The following is a 23,902-nucleotide window of genomic DNA, read 5'->3' as shown; positions in this document are numbered from 1 at the left end:
TCCAGCCAGCAGTGTGGTCGGAGCCGCCTCCCGCCCCGCGCCGGGCGGGCGCAGCACTTGGAGCGAGCCCCGCGCCCGCCCCCGCGCAGTCCGGCGCAGCGCCGCGGTTCGCACACACGCGTCGGAGGTCCTCCGTCCGCGAGAAGCCCCGGCGCCGCGGGCCCCTGGCTGGCCCCGCTCGCCCTACTCGTTCCGGGGTCCGTTGGCGTGTCGGAGGCGGAGAGGGGGAGGCGGAGGAGGAGAGGAGGCGGGAGCCGCGGCTGCCGGATCCGAGAGAAAGTGGCATGCCCGAGCCCTGGAGGCGGAGGTGGCGGAGGACGGGGGAAGACGATGCCGCGGCTCCGTAGGGGACGTAGGCGAGAGCGAGCGAGGCGAGCGGGGCGCCCAGGCGCCTGCAGACTGCGGGGAGGCGCGCGCCGCTCCGAGGCTCCGGCCTCCGCTCCCCTGCGCCCCGACGCTGCGGGCGACAGGGCTCGGCTCCAGCAGCAGCCGCCGCCGTCGTCGCCGCCGCCGCCGCCACCCGGACAACCCGGCAAAAGTTTGGATCTGGGGGAGGGAGCGGCGCTGAGCGGGATTACCACCACCAGGGCTGGAAAGAGACCTCGGGAACCTTCACAGGTAACGCACACCCACCCCCACCCCTACCCCCACCTCCCTCCGTCCAAGCTTGCCCCTCCACTGCGCTCCTGCTCGCTCCCTGCTCCTTTCTTGGCGCTCGTCAGGTCTGACCCAAAAGGAAGAGGCAGGCGAAGTTCAAGATCCCGGGGATGGGCACCGAGCGCTCGCAGAGCCACAGCTACGTTAAAAGAGCCCGTGGTGCGTCTCTGCCCGAGGTGGGCAGCCGTGCGGGCCGGCGAATCCCTCCAGGAGCGGGTGAGAACCCTTAGCCCCAGCTGGTGCCTCGTCCCGCAGCTCTTCCAGAATCTGGAATTGGGAATTCAAGGCCCTTTAGTGTTATTCGTCCAGGGAGTTGATTGATGGGCTTCTCTCAGCCCCCCCACCCCCGACTCTCTCCTTCTCTCGCCGCTGTTTAGCATCTTGAAAAATTTGATTCAAACCCATACTCATTCCCCCGCTGCGACACGGGACCCAGGACTGCAAATTTGGGGGTGGAGAGTTGGGGGTTGAACATTGCAAGCTAAGGGAAAAATAACCTTCTCTCCTTTGGGCATCCCTGGAGTCCTCCCTCTGTTCGCATTCCGGCGTTAGAAATACGAACTTTTTAATTGAGAGGGGAGATGAGTCGTGCTGCTCGTGGGTGATGCGAATTCGCAGTTGCTGTGCGTGTGTGTGTGTGTGTGTGTCTCGGGGGTAGGGGGGTGCGTGGCGCTGCAGAGAGGCCGGCTTTCCTCGGTGGCCCTGATGCACCCTGGTGCCGGGGGCAGTGAGAGGCCCCATGTGCGCGCCCAGGCCGGGGTCCACGGAGAGGGACAGTCAGCTTCTCTCCAACTGCGGCCTTATCTAGGCTGAGAAAATCTGCCGCTCACTCCCGTGGCAGAAAGATTACAGCCCCAAACCCCAGCTCCTCCTCCCCCACCCCCACCCCCACCTCCGCGTGGAGTTTTGCCGCTGCTATCATCTTTATGATGATGGTCATCATTTATTCACCTGGAAACTCATCGCGCCCTCTCTTATGAATGGAAAACAGACCCCGAGAGCTTTTGATTAATTTTAATGGAGGGAATCTCTTGTAGAGCTTACAGTAAGCTAATCAAGGAAGTGCAAGGCACAAATCCGTGTAAATGCTCGCGCAGGAGTGCAAGGTGCTGATTAGATTTCTTTACATGCTGCATTTGCTATGCAAAGCCTCTTCTAAATGGGAGCTATTGCTTCCTACTCAGCTGGGAGGCTCTTTAATCACACAGGGTTTCAGGGAGCTTTGGAGCATGTCCACTCGCTCACAGGCTTATTGCTGAATTTATTATGTCTAACTTCCCCCAGCCAAAAGCTAATATGAAGCTACCCTGCGTATCGGGGGCAATATTGTGTGTGGATTTAACTGGTATGACCTTATTCAATCTCCAATGAAATGATCCCCAAAATATTTTTGAGGTAAAGAGAATGCAGGTTGGCGTTTGTCCAAGGATATATTTGGTTGTTGCAGTGTGAATGTGAAATTTTAGGTCGGTATCTGAAGTCTTCAGACTCCCATTATTAGTACATTTTTTAAATCACTAAGCAACCAACATGCACCAAATACATATGATCGACAAGCCACCATATTAGAAGAGAATCAATTTCTGGATATTACGTGTGCCCTGAAAAGGTGCTTTTTATCCCTAGGACGTGATTGCTTCTGAAAAGACAACTTTTCTTCCTTCCTTCCTCAGAAGCCTGAAACAGGATAAACTGTTTAAGGCTATTAATAATCACAAAAGGCAGTGCAACATCATGCTGTCATGTGTGCTTGCAAATATCTGTGACTGAGGAGGTCCCGAGATGAAATTTCAAGCATTACTCCATGTCTTTGCCAGGAGGTTACGAAAATTGTAAAAAGAATTGGAGTAGCTGTACTGTAGGAGAACCTTTTAGAAACCTAGCATGGAGGGAATGATTTTTCTTTTTAAAGCCCATGTCCTAACACTTCAGTAGTTTGCTTGCAGTTTTAGAAATTCCAGAAGATGCTGTTAACAGAAGAAAAGTAGATTCCCAAATGACACCATGCTGGGCTACCCTGAAGTACCCAGGACAGCCAAGGGTTTTCCTGCATGCTGGGTTTCAGGTGATGTGATCTTAACAGAGTTTAACTTTGACCGGCTGGATCTAATTTGAACCTTCTCTGATGCCCGTTACATTTATATTCGGGCCTGCTGGAGAGTTTGATTTAGGATTTAGATGTGTCTCCCTAAAGCAACTTTATATTTTCCCAGTTTGAAGCTGTGGTTTCCAGAAAGGCTCAAGTATGCAGGAGTGCAGAAGCCTTACTCTGCGGGGACTCAGGGTGAACATCTGATCTAGTGAGACTCTTCAGCTTTGCACTTTGGAAGAGAGAGTTGCTGGATGTTGGGCCTTTTTTGGTTTTACTCTATTTATATGATTCATAAAAGGCCAAGGTGATGGGGAATATTTCTAATCAGGGCAGACCTTTTTAGATAGTCATCTTTTGGCATCTTTAATTTCAATTCAAGTTCATTTTTCACTAGATTACTTTAATAACTTTGTGGTTTCTGCCACAGTGATTCAAATTCAGTCCATTAGTGACCTCTATCTGTGAGAAGTGAATACTCATTGTTTTTCTTCTCATCAGAGAATGCAGAATATGTGGTGGGGAAAAGCCCCACCAACCCTGTAGTTCTTTCCGAATATTTTCATTTTTATAATTTGATTTTTCTAATACTGAGTTCAGTATGGATAAGTGATATTTGATGACAGTAATAAAAATGTTATGGGCTAAGAGACTACTAAATGGTTATTCTATATAGTACTGACATATGATCAACATAAATAAAATGCCAGGGCTGTTCACTGCCAATAAAAGGATTGTACAGTTGGGTAGACTGTTTTTTGGAACTCACAATGCTGCTGAATAAAAGGGAAATTATATGCCCCTGAGTGCTTACATAACAAGGGAAACCTGAGACTAGCTCAGAACATATCCCTGGTAAGTAGACTTTATCATAGTAGTGTGCATATGTCTTTAAATTGAGCGGTGCTTCTCCTGTGAACCTACAGTGCAGATCAAGGACGAGGTAGAGTGTGAGAAGGGTATTTATAAACAGATGGTCCTTTTAAGGAGACTTTAAAAATCTGACTCCTAACCCAGTTTTGTCCTCTGACTGTGTTCAAATAGAAAATTTTAATTTTAGTTGATTATTCTAAAGGCTAATTGAAGACAAAGTTTACGAATTTCTTAGGTGAGTGGATGCCATTATTTGACATTTACCAGATGGTTTTGGACACAGTGGTATTTGGGGACATGGATTTTAAAATTATTTCTTTGCCCTTGTGCAGGTTTCCCTCAAAATACATTTTAAAAACCAATTATTACTATTACTACTAAAGATAAACAACATAGTACCCTAGGCAAATCTCTTACGTTTCCCACCCTACAAATTTCTTTGCTTTCTGTGAAATTATGTTTTTCTTCCCAAACTATATATTCGGGAGAACTATCAGTATCTTTTTACTCCTTTCAGTAATAAGTGACCTCCCATTAAGAATCTGTTTATGATAAAACACACACACACACACCCTAACAGCCATGTTAAAACAGAGAATCTTTTCAAGGTTTTAAGTATGTTCCTTTTTTAAGGGCTATGACACAAATATTGTAATAAAAATATCCTGTGTTCTGATGAATACAGAGACTTATTTCAGTCCCATGAAACAGTAAAACACTGTATTAGCAAAATAATCAGTGGTGTTTTGAGTACATGGTCAAAATCTGTTAGAACTTTCAGGTTTTTTTTTTTTTTTTTTTTTCTTGGCGAGTTTCACATCTACTGGTCTTTTTGGTTTTCTTTGATTCCTTCTACTGTGGCTCTTTGAAGTGATTCAAAATTAAACAGTAGCTACATTTTTAGGGAAATTCATCACGTTATGTTCAGGATTCCAGAAGAGTTAATGATGCAGAAAAAGTCCTGTAAAACATCTTTCTAAAAGAAGTCCTTCTCTTGCAGGCTTCCCACTTACTGGCCTCCTGTACCATTTGCAGTGAATTGGAACTCCGTTATTTATTTATTTTTTAAATACCAACTCTAACTTAATTTAATGTGGGATGTGTTCCTGCAAAAGTGAGCAGCGCCTTGTGTCCTGAGTCGCTTGAACAAAGCAGTGTCCTTGTTACTGATCTGTCATAAGGGAAGGTCAAAGAAAATATCCTTGTGCAATTTGGGAAGTCAGAAGGCCACATTCATGATTCTGAAACATTGGTCATTTATTTTGGTAATACTTAGTGAGAATGCACTTTTTGGGCAGTTTAGTGGTTAAAAAATTATTCTGGAATAATTCACAAAATAAATCGCTGGTGCTAGTAACTATTATGTGCTCATTAGAACTGGATGATTTTTTTTTAAATTTTCTTCTCAAGGTGCTTTTAAGGGATTGTATGAGGAATTTGGGGAAAGGTCTTCTCAGTTCACAGATCTTATTGTTATATTTTATTTCTCTTTATTAGAAGTTTCAAAACTTAGATAAGTGAACCTCCCCCTCTGAACCTTTGAAGAACATGAAAGTGTTTGGTCCCAAATCCATTGAAAAATTTCAGGACTCAAAATTCCTAGATGCTGTTAGGCCTCAGAAAGCTGAATCGGCTGCCATCAGGAAGTGAAAGAACAGTGCCTCCCTAAACCAGTTCATGAGGATACTGTCTGTTAAAGTCAACAGAGGTCATTTGACTGAATGGAAAACATTAGACACATATCAGTCCTGAAATAGGTTCACATGCTGGTGTCACTCTTAGCCCCAGCTGCCTTTGGGTGTCATTTCCATAAGAATCCAGTGTCAGAACAGCCTTGGTCAGAGTTTCTTTTCCCACATTGCTCTTGAACTTAGTTTTGATACATAGAAGAAGGAAAGGATGCATGGAATTGCACTATTCATCACACATATTAGATAAAGAGGAGGCGAGAGGTTAGGGGAACAGTTAAGGTAAGTACTGTCCATAAAACTTCTGAGGGAGCTCTTTTTTAAATTTAATATTTATTTGAAGTCAGAGTTACAGAGAGACAGAGACACAGATCTTCCATCAGCGGGTTCAATCCCGAGATGCCACAATAGCCAGAGCTGAGCCAGACCAGAGCCTGGAGCTTCATCTGTGTCTCACATGGGTGGCAGGGGCCCAAACCTTTGTGTATTTTACTACTGCTTTTCTCAGACCATTAGCAGGGAGCTGGATCAGAAGTGGAGCAGCTGGGACATGAACTGGCGCCCATTTGGGATGCCAGCAGCTCAGGCAGTGACTTACCTGCTACGCCACAATGCTGCCCCCGCCCCCTGGGAGCTCTTTTAAAATTTAATTTAAAATTACATTCGTATGTCTGCTTGTGCCCTTGACCCCTAAATTTTCCAGTTCTCACATACAGGATTTCACTTATTCTTCACAACTCCCTTTGTGCCTTGTTCAAGAAAAGTCCTACCTACCTAGCTTCTGACTGAGTAACTAGAATGAGAAAGAAGGTAATGGTTCTTAACACTGTGCAGAGTTAATGATGGACATTTATTTTACATTTTATTACACAGGTGTAGAATTCTCCAAGTGCAGTGTGGAAGTTTCATTCTTTACGAACTCACTCAGAATGATGAAGGTAGATACTTTTATTAAAACAGTAAAAAATATTACAATCTAGAAATACGTAGGCTTGAAATAATCGTATTTCACTATCCCTCCAACGTTATATTGGATTATAAGTTTGCCTGTTTTCAGTTCGCTTAAGTTTATGGTGTAGGCATTTGGCACTTTAACTGCGATGAGGAATGAGATATAGAGGAAATTTTCTTGGAGGAAGGAAAGGAAAAACCTAGATTCTCATGTCAGCACACTCCTTTCTACATTTGACCTTGTATGAATTACTTAATATCCTGGAGACTTAATTTCCTCTCTGCAGAGTTCAACAGAGTTGTTGAGGGGTCAAATAAGATTAATGTGTGTGAAAATGCCTCAATAACAATACAGTGTTATATTCTCATAAAGAGGCATTATTCAAATTGATAACATTTATCACCACATGACTACCATGTAGTCAGATAAGCGAGGTGTTGTCTAATTAAAATGGTAACCAAGCCAGAGTATCCAGTCGTGCCAGAGTTTTCCCTCCTGTAGATAGGGTAGCCAATCAGTGAAGTGTCTGGTGCTCCCTGCATCATTTCTTTCACTCCTTTAATGATGAGTTACTTCCTTTTGTGGATTTGATCTATCTTGACACACGTATCCTTTTCAAGGATGAAGGGTAATTAGGATGAGTCAAGTTCAAGGCCCAAACTTCCCTCTCTTGACAGCTTGGCATAATGTTGGAAACTGAATATTTCATGAATGGATTCCATGGAGAATCTTTTTTGGAAGAAGTGAGTGTTTCCTCAAATAAGGTTGTTTGTGTTTGCCATTGGCATTTTACTTTAGCTGTTCTAGTTACCTTTTGTGAAACACTGTCAGTGATTTTTTAAAATTTGATTTTGCAAAGTTCGGCAAACTAGTGCAAAAGACTATATTTTTGCTTCTTTGGCAAATCCATTACCAATGAATAAGAAGACCTGATTCATTACACCAGCACATATTCCAAAGCTTGTGTTATTTTGATGATGTTAGTATCAGTAAAACTTTGATGAAACAGTTCCTTACAACCTGTTTCTGAATATTTTTATGGTTTTGAGATTTGATATGCTTATAAGTGTTCCAAGAGTGAGCAGGTTCATTTTACTTTTTTATTTGTTTACATTTAGACCTTTGTAAAGGTTAATTGTTTATTGTTTTGGATGTCAGAAAATCCACATCTGTGTGAAGAGTGTACTTATAAAATGTGTGGTTAGATTGTCATTCTTGATAAGAATAAGTATTTCTATCAGTGATTGGATCTGTGAAGTCTGTATCAAACTTCTTTTCAGTTTCTCATTTGCTACTTGCTAAAATCTTCCTTTTTTCCCCCCTCAGTTGAGTAGTGCATTGTAAAGTGCCTCACCATAGAACTATATTTTAAAATGAAAGATAATTTTTGTAGTTTGGTAAAGTTTATCTGAGTTCCTTTAGTTCTGATAGGGATGAATAATATGATACTAATTTTTTGCACCAAAATAAATTTATCTTTTAATTCCATATTCTAGAAACTTTTTTGAAATACCCCCTACTTGAAGAAGGAAAAAAATCTTTGCTACTATTTGGAAGAGTTCTAATAAAATGAGAAAATGTGTACATACAGAATTGGTGTGTGTCTACGTATCCTTGAAATACAATGCAAAAGTAATTATAAGTCTTAGATACGTTATAGATGACCTCATGTAGCGGGAGTGGGTTACATCCTGAAGCTGGTTGGTGCCAATTTAGCACATATGCCCCTACTTCAGTAAAATAATAAGATTTAAATTGGAGATTTTCCAAGTTGGTCCCAGGGAAACTATAAATGAAGAAAAGCACAACATTGAATAAGAAAGAAACATATTTTGTATGAATGGCCTGGTACTCGTGAAGATGCTATTACTCCTGTAGAGGTAAGAGGTAATCTGTGGACAGCAGAGACAGCTTATTTGTTCAGTCAGTTTTTTAGTACTTACCACGTACAAGGCATAGCCTCCCTTTCAGACCAGATAATCCAAATGTAGATAATGTAGGATCCTTCCAGCTGAGACTACTGAGGCCAATAAGGAGAGTTGGAGACCTAATTGCATCGCGGTTCCATACTCAGTTGAACACAATGCACTCAACACCAAAAAGCATGCCAGAAATGTACAGTGAAAGCAAAAAGAGCTCTGTATTTGGAGAAGGATAGTCCCAGGTTCTACTGCTGGCTCTGCCACTTGCTATTTTTGTAATCTTGGCCAAACTTTAAAATGCCTTTAAGTCTTTGCTTCCTCAAGTAGAAAATGAGGCAAAGCACTTTATGCTTGTAGAGCTATTCTTCAGAGGATTGCAATAATTATGTAAACTGTCTACCTGTTCTGGCACATAGTAGAGGCTTAATAAATACTGACTACTGATCCTTTCATCTTCCAAATGACACTGATTTCATTGTGTTACTTTTATTCTCTACACATATTTTCTTGCCATTTTCTCTGTAATCCCAAAGAATGCTTTTGATTTTTTTGAGCTTGAGACAGCCTCTTCGGCAAAATAAAATTTCATTATTTATGCATGTAGCAAAGCATGAAAAAGACAGCAAAGGAAATGAGCGTTTCACGCGGTGGCAAAAGGAGCTTACAGCTAGTGGTGTGTAACATGGGGTGATGATGTGAAAAGGGAGCTTGTCTCGGTTTAGGGAATCATGGAGTGATGTCAGTGAGGTCCTGCCTACCTAGTTTGTTTGTTTGTTTGTTTGTTTGTTTTTTTGGCTGTTGTTTTTCATTGTAGTCATAGCTTTTGGCAGTTGAGAGTCATATCTATGCTCCCTGCACTCTGGGCCCTGTGTCCTTCCTATAATAGCCAATGCCTGCAGATTGCCAGGAGCCCTGTGTCTAGACCATGATGCTGAGTACAGGGACCTGTGATCAATATGCCCTCACCAAGGGACAGACATTTTAATCAAGATGACTGTTAAGCACTTGCTTCACACAGTTGATCCCATGATTCTTGGTGGAGTCATGAAGATATTTTATTGTAGAAGATTAACGTGAATTATTGTTGTGCTTACGCAATGCTTATTCTGACCTTAGAGTGATTTTCCTTACGTAACAATGAATTGTTAGAATCAGAGTTCTGTTTTTGTGTTATCAGTCTAGTGCGGAAGTATTTCTTTCAGAAGGTGATTTCCAGTTCATTTAAGTAAAGGAGCATCTCATCACCTCTCTGGAAGATACTTCTAAACCAGTACATGCTCAAAAGCATTGGTGAAAATGCATAATCCTGGGATTAGTTTTCATTTATCATTATAATTGCATGTCTTTGTATTATAATTTCTAAATTCTACTCAACCAGGTAATGTTTGCTCTTTATCTCTCAAAGCTGAATTTTTAAATTATGGATGCAGGGAATATATATTTAACTAGCACAGATCTCCAAGTTGGGAAACACATCACTAATTCTTCCAGTTAAGATCATATAGTATATAACATATAATGATATGTAACATATATACATATCATTAATCATAGTAGAATAGAGAAATGCAGGACTATAGTACATTTTGTAAGCTGTTAACTAAGTAGCTTCTGAATCAATATTCAACCCAACATGAAACAATAAGACCTTGTTTTGCTACTTTTGAAAATCTAAGAGATTAAAATTCTTTGTGAAATAGTTTTTTATTTATTTTTTGACCAGATAGGTAAGGAAAAAGTTCAACAGTGCTGACAGTAATGGAATTTAAAACTCGATTCTAATAATCTCTGAGTCCAAAGGAATGCCAAGCCAACATCCGTTGGAGTCATGAGCTTGTAACTGAGGATTTGACAAAGATTGAGCCCTTGCCTTGTGCCAGGTACCATGCTAGGTTTTGTACTAGGCACCTGGATATTCTTTCAAACAAAACCTGGTTCCCCTGCTCACAGAGAAGTCTGATGGGCCATCCTTTAATTACCCTTTTCCTAAACTGACACATCCATTGACATTAACTGGAGGAACTGGTTAAAAATACAGATTCCCAGCCTGTAGTCCTGGAGAGTCTCATTAATCATGTCTGCAATAAAGCCAAGAAATAATAAAATAATTTGTAGATACTTCTTCTGGTCCAGAGATTTCAGTGATTTTACGTGTCTGCTCCGTATCACTTGTGAATTTCTGGGAGAGTTTTTTTTTTTTTTAACTGTATTTTATCACATAATGTAACCCCACCCTTCTAGAAATGGATCTTCAGAGGAGCTAGATAGCAAAATGTCACTCTTGATAACCACAGTCTCCTGTGTGGTCTTTCCATCATCACTATCCTAGTGCTGTACTGTTCTTGGTATCGTCAGAGTTAGTTTCCTTAAAAGAGATCACATCTTGGAGGTCATTATTCACTAATTTCCTGGATCCCCTCTCTCTCTGTGTAAAGCTGGTCCAAATGGATCAAACCAGCACCCAGACCTCAGTCGCAAGTACCCATTCCCTGCACCTCTATTTTGACGACTGTAAGGCAGACACCTTTTGGTCCCAAGGCTTTCCCATGTGGTTTAGAGACATTTTCTGCTCACTCTCCTTTTAGATAGCTCTTCTAAGAGTTTTGTAAAAGAAGAGACATCGTTTTCTCTCGGTATTATTATTATTAATTATATTAATTACACTTTTCTTCTGGCTTCTATAGCATTTTGTTTGAACCATTGTTAGCTGATTTTTCATGGTTTATCATGAAGTGCCTATTTACATGTGTGTCTCTCATTAGACTCCAGGAACCTTGGCTCATTTGTTTTGCTTCCTTAGTGCTAACAAAAGAGCCTCAAACACATCAGGTGATGCATAAATGTAATTAAAGAGCAATTGTGTTATTGTAGCAGCCAATCTTAGAAGACAAGATCTCCATAACCTGTTGAGAGGGACTGCTTCCACAGAAGTGCTTTTTGATTTCCATAGATTGATTGCCTAATGGGCATGATACAACCACCTTTCTGGCTTCCTGTAAGCAGGTTTGTCAGGCAAATGCTTGCTGGTTAACCCAACCCTGATCGTATCAAGCTCTCTAAACCACACATGAAGTAATTCAGATGCCACACTGAATAGATATGTTTAAAGAACAAATAATGTCATTTCATGATATATCTTTCTTGGCACTGATTAAAAACTGTTGGTTAAGTAGTTGTTCACACAGATGTGGTTTTCCATAGAATGAGAAATTTTAACTTATAGCATTAACTCTGTGTATATGCCTTAAAGACAGCAAAGGAAAGAACTTGTGAAAATTTGTGCATGTACTCTGTTTTGTATTTTTTGCTCCTTGTTTTTGTTTATTTTATCCTAGGTAGATTATTTCCTGATGGAGATCTCTGAGGAGTCAGAGACCTCTAGAGAAGTAAAAAGAAGACTAGAACTGACAACTCCTTAATCATTCTGTCTCTACAAAGCAGGATCCATCTTAGACTTCAAGATTTGCACATTGAGTACAACAAAGACAATGTAAAGGTTACAATAAATTCTAAACTTTTATAGTTTAATGAGATCATGGTGGTTACAGAAGTTGGACTTCGGCTCTTTCCAGTTGGCCAAAAGACATTTTTAACAATGATTTGTTGCTTTCATGATGGATTATCAATTGATGGACAGAGATGACTTGCATGCAAGAAGTGTGAAATGTTCAGTGCATTCCAGTCCTCTCCCTCTTCCAGTACACCTCTTTTTCAGTGGCTAAAAATAGTAGAAGAAAATGATGTACATCTTGATGTGTTCCATTCTTGACCCCCGGTTGCCTCTGGGTTGTCTGTGTGTTCTCATGAATACACCATGAGACAGACATGAAACAGCAAGTCAAGTGATTTTTGATACACCACCCCGATCTTTTAATGTTAATTTATAAAACTGTTTGGGTTAAATAATTTGCTCTCTTGATTCTTTATTTATATGGAGTATTAGCCAGGATGCATTCTCATCCAGGAATTCCATATAATAATAACAACAGCAGCAGAAAAATAATGCAATTGATTGTAGATAAAACTGGAGTGCTATTTATGCAGTCCATATATATTATCATATGAAAAGCTTCAAAAAGTCCTTGTAAAGTTGGCTCTATTGATTAACTTTGTTAATTAGTCTCCATTTTACATGCAGGGAAACTGAAGTAGAATTGCCTTGGGTTGCTTATTTTATAGGTATTATTAATTATCTTTATAGGACAGGTAAACTCTGGGTAGTTTTCAAAATCAACTCTAAATTTATTTATCAGTGATTTCAGACCTAAAGTCAGACAGTGGCTCAGTGTCCACTGAGTACAAATGACAAGCTACTGACCAGTGGTCTAACTTTCCATATTTGACTTTGCTAATAGATAACTATCTAAGAATTCACCATGTAGCCTTTGCCATTTTTGAGTGAAAAAGATTCTTGGGTTTCTCAATATATTTCTGTATAATGGGAAGAGTGAAAGAAATTACTATTTGAAAATGAACATGAGAACTTTTAGCACATTTTCAGCACTAATGGAAATCTGTGGCTAAGTGCCTAATGATTAAGGACTACATTTATTGTAAAGAGCACTCTCCGTTCTTTGCCTCTACCCTTTTACCAGCACTACTAATAAATAGTTAAATGGATTGATTTGAGTTTCACCTCTTTTTCCCTGTGGAGGTGATAATGGACAATGAAATGACCAGAGGGCAGATAATAGCATATAGCAAGTAGCTTCTCAGAGGACCTTGGAATAATGGAGAATTGACTGTGTTATAAATAGGTCAGATTCACTCCTTTTCTAAACCTATGTAATTTCTCAGCAGTAGATTTTTATTGGGTGAAAAAAAAATGGCTCATAGTTGTGCTGGGAAAAGCTTGTTCCATATTGATAATTTGAAAATAAGCATTCTATGTGCTTGTAAGTCTTAACCCTGTTGAGTTGGACTTTGAATTTGGGGTTGTAATTACGATTCTCTAACCCATGGACACTATTATCTAAATTAAGTGATCCATACCTTATTTCTTTCACTTCCCTTTTGGTAGTAAACTGTGGTTTCTGTTGTTTATATGTTCTTTTGTCTCATGTACTCATTTTCTGTCATGAGGCAACTGACCTAGGTTAGTCTAGATGGCTCTTTGATGGGGTTGTTTTTGAAAGTAGGTATCAACCGGGTGTGGTGGCCATTTGGTGAATGGTTCCTCAGCTAATCAGCTTCACAACCACATAAAAACATCAACGCTGTTTGGCCCTCCGGTGAATTCTGTGGTGTTTCTTTCTATGGTTGTGCAAGTCTATCTGAGTTGAGTGGAACCAAAACATCTGCTACCTGCAGTTTGCAACTGAAAATTCATCAACCTATGTAAAAGAAACTTGTACAATACCAGTGTTGGTCCTGCTGGAAGTGGCCACTTGGTTTGTTTGGATCACATGTACCTGCAAAGGATCAGCATGTGTCATAGTATTTTACTTCCCTCCACATTTTGGGTACTGAATTTTCTGCTGGAATGCAGTGTCTGTATGATTTGGAATGAGCTAATGTTTCCCAACAAAGACATACTTAAAAAAAAAAAAGTACTTATTTACTTGAAAGAGCTTCAGAGGAGTTGGGGAAAGAGAAATCTTTCATCCATTGAGTCACTCCCAAGATGGCCACAATGGCCAAGACTGAGCTAGGCTGAAGTCAGGAGCCAGGAGCTTCCTCCAGGTCTCCCTCATAGGTAGGAGGGGCCCAAGCACTAGGACCATCTTCCACTGCTTTTCCCAGACCATTAGAATGGAGCTGGATTGGAAGTGGAGCAGCTGGGACATGAACCAGTGCCCATATGGGGTGCCAGCATTGCAGGTAATGACGTTACCTGCTACACCACAATGCCAGCCCCAAGACACATTTCTGTTTAGTTCGCATTTCTTTTTTAATCAAGATATCCTGCCTAGAACCACTATAAGTAATTTTTGATTACTCTGTTTCACTCATCTTCATCAATTCTGTCACCTGTTTTATGCATTTTAAAAATATTCTGTTCCTTCTTGGCCCTTTTGCTTTGGTTCCACTTGGCTATTATATTAACCCCGTAGGAGTGTCTCCTTTCATCTTTCCCCTCCTGACCTGCATGCCAGTTACTTATCTTCCTCATTCCTGTACTGATAACTGTATATCCCATTGCTTGCAGAGTCAAGTCTAATTAAACTCCTGTATCTGACACTTCAAGATCATCCTTTCTGAAGCCTTTCCTAATCTTTCCAAAGAAAGCTAATTTTCCTATCTTCTGAACTAGCTTTAGGGTGTTCCCTTACTTTTATCTCCGTGTGTTATTAATCTCCTCTGAAGGCTTTGTGTCCAATGTCTATGAGCTTCTTTACGGCAACCCAGTGAGTTTTGAGGAGTTGAATTGAACTCAAGTGTTTGTCTCTAATCTACCTCTGTGAAAATTACATATAGTACAAGACTGTGTTCAATCTTCTATAAAAGTAGCTCTCCTCAGATTTCAAATATTGGGTAAGTAGATATTTACAAAGTTAGCACAGATAACTCTTATGTATATGATTTTTAGATGATCTAATAGGAAAAGTTTCTTTTGTTTTTTCCATAGGACACTTTTTCAAAGCAGTGCAGTCTCTTACTTTGAAACAGGAAGGTGGAACATTCCAATAGCATCATAAGTCCTCCGTTCATGTTTGTGAAACCTGTACCCTTTCCAGGCCTCTAGGCAAAAGCAAATAGAAATAATCAGAGGCATTAGAACTTGATTATGTTGAATTGGATTCTTGTAACTGAGGCTTGATAGCCAAATTAGTGGTGTGGCAGTTTATACTGAAGGAGATTCTTGAGATATTACACAACCATAGACTTGCTGGAGCCTTTGAAGTCATCTGGGTATTTTGAAAAATGCATCTCATGCTTTTCATTATCTCCATGATTGTATTCTTCTTAAGAGGAAGCTGTATCACAATGTCGGGTGGGGGAAGAGGGAAAGTCGCAGAGTCTGCATTCAGATATTTTGGATTTGAATCCTGTTCTGCGTCAGCCAGCTAGGGTGACTTTAGCATGTTTCTTCATCTTTTTCTGTACTTCATTTATTGTACTCATTGGCAATATTTTAAAATTTTAATTGAAAGGCTGAGAGAAAGAGTGAGAAAAGAAATGCCTTCCATCTGTTGATTCATGCCCTTATGCCCACTACAGCCAAGGCTGGTCCAGGTTTAAGCCAGGAACCGAGAACTCAATTTGGGTTTCTCACGTAGGTGGCATGGACCCAATCACTTGAGCCATCACTGCTGCCTCCCAGAGTGTAAATTAGCAGAAAGAGCTGTATCAGAAGTGAAAAGATGATAGAAAAAAATGATACTTAGAGGATTCTCTGATCAGATTGAGTGGTGGCACACATCAAATACTGGTATGCATGAATTCCCTTCCCGTTTGTCTTCTAACCTGAAATTATATGTATGCTGTGGCTTATAAATACCTGTCTATATATTTTTTTCTGCATAGGTATGGAAGTTTTGTAATTTGATGGTATTGTTTCCCTAAAGGATTCATCCTCTGTGGGATTACAGTGACTCTGACCTAATTCCTCCATAGCGGTATTTATTTCTAGGGTACAGAGAATAAGGTCTAATAGTAATAGTCACCATTGTGTTCCATTAGGACACTCATTGTTCAAGAATTCTTAAAATCCCTTCTCTTTTTGGAAAAACAATGTATTTTCAGCAGACTCATCAATTTAAAAACAGTATGTATCATGGATTACTGAAAGGAATTACCAGAATAAAGTGCTCTTCAAAATGACTGCCTGTGGAGAAAGTTGGGCACAAAAATTTTTTTCTGCTAAATTTCATCTTGACATTAAAAACAAGAAAAAGAGCAACGTTCATAATATATTCTATGGGGACAAGGCTGTGAATGTTTCCACTAGGTGGAATTAATCAAGTAGGATCTTCTGGAGTGAACATTTACTCTTAGAAAACCCTGGGGAATGTCTATTAGGAGACAGATAAACAATAAAACGCATGCTGTTGTAAAGAAGGAAACAGAAAAAAAGGCAAATCAAGCAAATAAATTCATTGCAGACCATACTGTGGAAAATATTTCTTGATATGACATGCATTTCATTTAGCATGAATGACCAATGTCATTATAATGGGCTAATGGATTTTTTTTCAATGTTACAATGTTTCAATGTTACAAAGCTGTCTTTATAAATCAAAATCTCACAGTCCTGAAATTAAAGATATTTTTATGCTACTTTGATAGAAGTTAGCATTGTTTTCGTCTCTATATGGATTTGAGTTGAACAGTGTGTGAACTGAATGTTAGAAGATACAGAATATTTCTGTTAACCTCAAACAAATGCATCATAGAGCTTATGGTTGGTTATAATTTTTCTTGTGTAGAAATATTATCTCCCTGTGTGCCACATTTTGGAAATATAGAAGGGGTTTCTTGGGGGCCAATTTTAGGATTTTCTTCATTAGAGAGCTTTAAAATAACAAGAATAAGGGCCTTTCTTTGGATGCAGCGAATTAAGCCACTGTTTGCTACTCTGGCATCCCATATGGGAGTGCTGGTTCAAGTTCTGGATGCTCTGCCTGGGGAAGCAGCAAAAGATGGCCCAAGTACTTGGGTCCTTGCCATACTCATTGGAGACAAGGATACAGTTCCTGGCTCATGGTGTTGGCTTGGTTCCTGCTGTTGTCACCATTTGGAGAATGAAGCACTGGATGGAAGATTCTCTGTCTCTCTCTCTGCCTTCCAAATAGATAAATCTTTTTTAAAAAGAAAGTTGATAATGCTTCCCTCCCAGTTCCATGATTTTAGGTTGCTAGACCACTAATGGAATTGCTGTGAATCTATGTGGCAAATAGATTCCTGAAAAAAAATATAGTGTTTAGATAATTCTTCATTCTTAAGTGACAGATACTTGTTAATCGTAATATCTAGTGAGAAATCCCTCAGTTCACTTACCGCTAGTTTGGATGTGATTATGATTCTACATTTTTCCAGAACTCCTTACAAGAAGATAAAGGATTGTAAACTTCAAGATCCATTTCCTTCTCTCTTCAAAACTAAGAGCATCTTGCAGATGGAAGTGTGGTAGTGGGTGTCTGTGAAACGGGGTAAATGAAATCATATGATAATGGAAATGATAGAAGGGACGGAGTTTCTGGAAAGAGAATGGAAATATTAGAGGAGAAACTTGAAAAAAGCAGAGGCCTGTCACTGGTAGAAATAACTTTCTAGGGTCTCCTTTGTGGTTCCTTACTCTGAAAAGGGTAAGTAGCTCCCACAGTGCAGCAAAATATTATTTTCTTTGTGTCCCTCCAGAATTGAGCTCTTTAAAACTGAAATCATTTTAAAAAATAATTTGAGCTGTAAATTGATTGCAATCTTAAAAACTGAAATCATAACCTTTTTTTTTTTTTTTTTTTTTTTTTTGGACAGGCAGAGTGGATAGAGAGAGAGAGAGAGAGAGAAAGGTTTTCCTTTTTGCCTTTGGTTCACCCTCCAATGGTCGCTGCGGCCAGCTCATCGTGTGGATCCGAAGCCAGGAGCCAGGTGCTTCTCCTGGTCTCCCACGCAAGTGCGGGGCCCAAGAACTGCCCTCCCAGGCCATAGCAGAGAGCTGGCCTGGAAGAGGGGCAACCGGGATAGAATCCAGCGCCCCAACCGGGACTAGAACCTGGTGTGCCGGCGCTGCAAGGCAGAGGATTAGCCTGTTAAGCCACGGCGGTGGCCTGAAATCATAACTTTTAAAAACTGACGCGTCACCTCCAGTTGTACTGTTTGCTATGAGGGGGAAGGGAGAATATGCCAGTGATCCCTTGCATGGCCAGACATGACCCTATTTAGATGGAATCTCAAGCACAGCATAGTTAATCATTGTTGTAATTCAATGAGCCTGCCTTTGAGTTCTACTGCTCTGGGACTGTGAAATTTTGGGCATATTATAAATTTTATCTGTTCCTCTTCCTTAAAATGAAGATACTAATACTTTATAGAGTTCTTATAAAGACTAATTGAAATAAGCTGTGCAAAGTATTATGCATAGTAGGGTTTTACTATATCGTTGTTGGCATCTTATGTGTTTGGAACAATATCTTATTCCTATGTTCTTCAATGGATAGATGCATGCATTTTATACATGATAGATGCATGTGTTAAATTATATTATAATTGTAATTAGTTAGAAAGTTTATTTACTGAGAAATTAGATGGGAACTGTTCCATTTTTGTAACTTTTTATTTTTTATTTTTTAAAGTTTCCAGCCTGGCTTTATCATTTTAGTTTCTTATCTTCCATAGTAGATAGGGCATATGTAATTATCCTTATTTCTAGATTCTCAAAGAGGAAAATGAAATGCTGAAGGTGATGACCCTTTCCAATTTAGGCAAAGTACACTAAATATGCATCTTAGCAACAATTTATGCCATGAATTGTGAATTGGATGGTATAAACAGTGTAGTATACTTAAAAAGTCAATAACATGTGGGCAAGAGAGCTGAATCCTAGGGTTTAGTGCTACCTTTAAAAAAGAAATCTTTGATTTCTATCACAGTATTTCACTGTGAGCCTCAATTTGTTCATCTGTACAAGGCTCACCAGTTCTAATAATTCTCTGGTTCTCAGAATCTAGGGTGCTGGCATTATCGGTTTGGAACTTGGCTCTGGGTTTCATCTCTTTGGATTTGTACTTGCCTTCCACTGCTTCACAGCTTCGTCACTTTAGCAAGGTATTTGACTTACATAAGCCTCACTTTTACTTTTTTAAAAAATATTTGATTTATTTGAAAGAGATAGAAAGAGGGAGGGAGGAAGAGAGAGAGAGAGAGCGAGTGAGCAAGCAATCTTCCATCCACTGATTCATTCCCCAAATAGTAGCAACAGCTTGGAGCGAGCCAGGCTGAAGTCATGAGCCAGGAACTCTATCCATGTCTCCCACATAGTGTAAGGAGCCCAAGCAGGTATGCCATCTGCTGCTGCTTTTTCAGGCACACCAGCCAGGAGCTGGATTAGAAGTGGAACAGCCGTGACTTGAATTAGTGCCCATATGGGTTGCTGGTGTTTCAGGCAGCAGTTTAACTCACTGAGCCAAGCCTCACTTGCTTCATCTGTACAGTGAGGATAGCAAAAATAACAGCACTTTAATAACTTGTCTTGAGGATTAAATGAGATAATACACAGGAAGCACTTAGCATTCTGCTTGGTGCTTAATTAGCAGACCACCCAACAGGGCTTATTTTTTTAAAAAGATTTATTTATTTATTTGAAAGAGTGACACACAGAGAGAGGAGAGGCAGAGAGAGAGAGGTCTTCATCCGATGGTTCACTACCCAATTGGCTGCAATGGCTGGAGCTGCGCTGATCCGAAGCCAGGAGCCAGGAGCTTCTTCCAGGTCTGCCACGCGGGTGCAGGGACTCAAGCACTTGGGACATCCTCCACTGCCTTCCCGGGCCGCAGCAAAGAGCTGGACTTGAAGAGGAGCAACAGGGACAGAATCCAGTGCCCCAACCGGGACTAGAACCCGGGGTGCTGGCGCTGCAAGGTGGAGGATTAGCCTAGTGAGCCATGGGCCATCTTCTGCTTTCCAAGGCCGTAGCAGAGAGCTGGATCGGAAGAGGAGCAGCCGGGACTAGAACCAGCACCCATATGGGATGCCGGCGCTTCAGGCCAGGGTGTTAACCCATTGTGCCACAGCGCCGGCCCCCAAACAGGGCTTATTCCAATAAAAAAGTAAGTTATGTATAACTGATGCCTCCAGGAAGCAACAGACATGAACATGTTCCAGTTTTGCTGGCCCAATAGCCAAACTTGTGCCCGGCAAAGCTCCCCAAAGGGCAGAGCCATCATGGCTAGTCCTGGAATGTCCCCATGGTCTCTTCAAGGAGAAAACATGGAACTCAGGAATTTGAGGATGGTATTGATGATTCTGTGGGGGTTTTCTGATGTTGACAGGTAAGCCATGAAAACCTTTTTGGGTTTTTGACAGGATTTGAAGGGCTGATTGTGACACCTTTGATGTGAGAGAGCTATTCCTGAAATCCTTCTGAGATACCTAAGCCACTGTAACTAATGAGTCTTGTTGTTCATCTTTTTGATGCTTCTGTCACTGTACTAAATCTCTGAAAAATTTACCAGCCTAATAATATCCAGGATGTGGCTTTAGAATACTGTAGGGATGATGATATTCTTCATGCAAAGCGTAGCATATAACTCCCACACTGAATCTGAGTGATGGGATTTTGTGAGTTAAAGACCTTCAGGCAAACAAAATAAAGTGAACAAGACAGAGAATAGGTAGTGAGACTCTATCCTCTACCTGCTGGCTCTCTCCATTCAATTCTGGTAAGAGAATCTGCATTAGTCATGGTTATGAAATGTGTGTGTATCTCTCCTTTGAAAATGTTCAGACCAAGCAACAGGATTCAGTGAATAGTGCAACAATAAAGGTTTGTTAGTCCAGAAGCATGATTGAGGACAAGGTGTGATGATAGAAATCTTAGAATGCAACAGATAAGTTTTTAAGTATCTTCCTCCAATAATCCACGTGCTCTACCTCTCTCTCAGTGGGGCCTTGACACTGAGATCATCTTAAGGCTGTTTGTCCTTGTTGAACTCGTTGGGTTCCATGGACATCGGATTCATACTTTTGTTCCTAGATCCTAGTGCTGATCGACTATTCAGTTGGGAAGGGAAGAAAAAGGAAGGAAAAATTGAGAGAGAATAAGAAAAGGGAAATGAGGCCGGCGCCGTGGCTTAACAGGCTAATCCTCCGCCTTGTGGCGCCGGCACACTGGGTTCTAGTCCTGGTCGGGGCGCCGGATTCTATCCCGGTTGCCCCTCTTCCAGGCCAGCTCTCTGCTATGGCCCGGGAAGGCAGTGGAGGATAGCCCAAGTCCTTGGGCTCTGCACCCGCATGGGAGACCAAAAGAACCTGGCTCCTGGCTTCAGATCAGCGAGATGCGCCGGCTGCAGCGGCCATTGGAGGGTGAACCAACGGCAAAAAGGAAGACCTTTCTCTCTGTCTCTCTCTCTCTCACTATCCACTCTGCCTGTCTAAATAAATAAATAAAATTATAAAAAAAAAAAAAGAAAAGGGAAATGACTTCAGCTTATTTCCAACAGGTGCTTATAAGTAGTTTATTATTGTTGGTTTTTCATCTGCTTTGTAATTTTGTAGATTGGTAGTCTTTGTGTTATTAAGAAGTAGCATTGACCAACAAGATTCAGAGAACATTAAAGCTCATCTTTCTTACATGCTAGACACAGTTATCCAAACTGCTACAAAAACATTTTAGATCCCATTTTATGTTCATTAGCTTTTAGGGACAGATAGACACTTGTCAAATGTGATTTTTGTAGAGTTACATTTGAAAGAGTCTCATCATACAAATAAAGCAAAGCACTCCTTTTCTCTTGTAGAAAAAAAGGGGATAATTTATTTTTTTCTTTTTCAAAGAGCTTAACTTAGTAGAGGGATTTATATACACTGCAAGATAGATACCATGTATATTTCAGTAAAAAAAGTTTCATGATTGAGCCAGCAATTTATTCAAGTTTCAAATACTGGAAAGTTCTAAGCACCAGTTTAATAGTCTTGCACAGGGATTTAGCATTTTCATTTTGCAAAATACTATGTAAAAGATAAACATTTATCAGCAAGCTTTCATAGGATGCAGTGCCCTTACTGCAGAGTGGGAAACATGTACTTCATTTCCCATATATGTGAACATGTAAGAAACAGTCTAGAAAGTACAACATTTTCTATTTTCACTCCCTTCCTTCCTACCTTCCTACCTTCCCGTGGAGAGTGTCAGTGGCCTACAGCTGATTCTCAGGTGTTGTTAAAACATTAGTGTGGTTTGTGTACCTCTTTTAGATCCTTCCCTCCTCTCCTGAAATCTGTTATTCCAATAAAACCTGACTACATGTGAGTTTCAGCACCCCCTCTATGGTTGAAAGTGCCTACTCTTTAGGTTGTGATGTTTTTATTAGACCTGTTGTGTGAAAAATTTAATTTTTTGAACAAAACCGTTCCAACTATTAATGTTAGTGTGGTTTTTTAATCCAATCCAAGGAAGGGTTACCTCTCTTCTATTATTCTTCCCTAAATGTAAAAGTACAGAGTTGCTGCTCTGAATTTCAATAAATTTAACCTGGTTGAAAGGACAGTTCCGTGTCCCTGCACTATGGCTGATAGTCTGTCCATTTTTCCTGTTGCCGAAGATAGGGCTTGCTGTCCTGCAGAGCCAAGGGTCAGCATCACAATACCCTCTCACCTTGGGTAGGCATCACACCCCACATAATGCCCTGATGTGGATTAAAGACCTATAACACCATGTAGTCATGCCTGTCTGATGGAGATAGACATTGTTCTGGTAATGTAATTTGGGTCCCTAGAGACTTGGTATGTAAGTTAGAAATTTGATTTTACTCCTTGCTTGAAAGCTGTCTTTATTGGAAGGGGGAGAAGGAAAATCTGAAGGAGTAACATTGAAGGTTAGTTTTTCACTTCATATTTCACCAGACGTTCAGTTCTCCATCTGAGGGGCAAAGAAGGCCAGCGGCTCCAATCATCTTACTGTGTGAGTGCACTCCAAATCAAACTTGTCGGCGTGTCAGGCTATCCCTAGACTCCTGGAAGGCACGACAGATTAGCAGAGTAACTATTTCTCCTGTATCTGAGATCTTAAAATGAATGTGGTAAAGAGAGAAGAAAATTGGAAGAAAGCCAACCAGAAAACTAGAAGCCATTTTTAAGGAATAGAGGCAGAAAAAAGCAAAAGTATGTAAACATGCTTCTATTTTCCAGCAATGAGATGTTAAGGAAAATACAAGTAGAAGCAATATAATTAAGAAATTTGCTACTAAGTAAATTTGGTTTTGTGAATATATATTTTACTTACATGAAATGGCATAGAATATACAGCTGATTCTCTTAAAATTAAAGCAATAATAGTAAGCTTTCTGGAATTTTTTTTTAAAAGATTTTTATTTGAAATGGAGGGACAGTTGGAGGGAAGGAGAGAGAGGGGGAAGAGAGGGAGAGAGAGAGAATACTTTTGTTTTCTTTCCAAATGTCCCCACTGACCTGAAGGCTGAAGCTGGATTTCAGGATTCAATTGGGATATCCAGGAGTAGGTGGCAGAAATTCAACTTCTTGAGTCATGACTGTGCCTTTCAGGGTCTGCATTAGAATGACGATGGAATAAGAAACCACAGGCAGGAATCAAACCCCCGGCACTCTGGCATCTTGACCACTAAGTGTATGCCCCATAGTGTTCCTTTTAAAGAAATAACGATGCTACTAGCTATACCTAGAGAGCAGAAGTTCCTGTAATATTCATCTCATAGTATTTCTGGAGCACCTAGGCACTGAAGTGATGGCTAAATCTTATTTATGTCTTTCTGCCATTTACATTATGAGTATGAGGTGTCATGAGTAAGGCAGCACCTTGATTTTCAAAAAGGAAATAGACTAGATGTACATACACAGGTCCAGACAGAGGATAAAAACAAAGCAGTCTCTTCTCAGAACCACTTTACTTTTACCACTAGTTTATATTAGAAGAAAAATGATGATTGTAGAATTAGTCAGAAAGCCTTTTCAGGAAATGAAGCACATAATGGACTTCTGTGGAAATGTTTTAAGAACAGATCATAAGGCTAATGAAGGCTCCATGTATTCTGTGTTGCCCTTGAAATATATGTGGCTATGCATGTGTGCATACATACATGTGCATGTG

The 23,902-nt window shown here is 40.4% G+C and overlaps 1 protein-coding gene across 1 annotated transcript in view; it reads left to right on the top strand.

Annotated features, from left to right (window-relative positions):
• The first annotated feature begins 330 nt into the window (after positions 1-330).
• LOC133751191 (uncharacterized) overlaps positions 331-23,902 on the top strand; it is a 90,293-nt gene continuing 66,721 nt past the window's right edge. Inside the window, exon 1 of the mRNA XM_062181036.1 lies at positions 331-618. Coding sequence (XP_062037020.1) covers positions 331-618 — 288 coding nt within the window. The remainder of the gene's footprint in view (positions 619-23,902) is intronic.

The sequence above is a fragment of the Lepus europaeus genome, chromosome 22, assembly GCF_033115175.1.
Source record: "Lepus europaeus isolate LE1 chromosome 22, mLepTim1.pri, whole genome shotgun sequence".
In the NCBI taxonomy this organism is placed as follows: Eukaryota; Metazoa; Chordata; class Mammalia; order Lagomorpha; family Leporidae; genus Lepus; species Lepus europaeus.
This window is presented reverse-complemented; position numbering and strand designations above follow the sequence as displayed.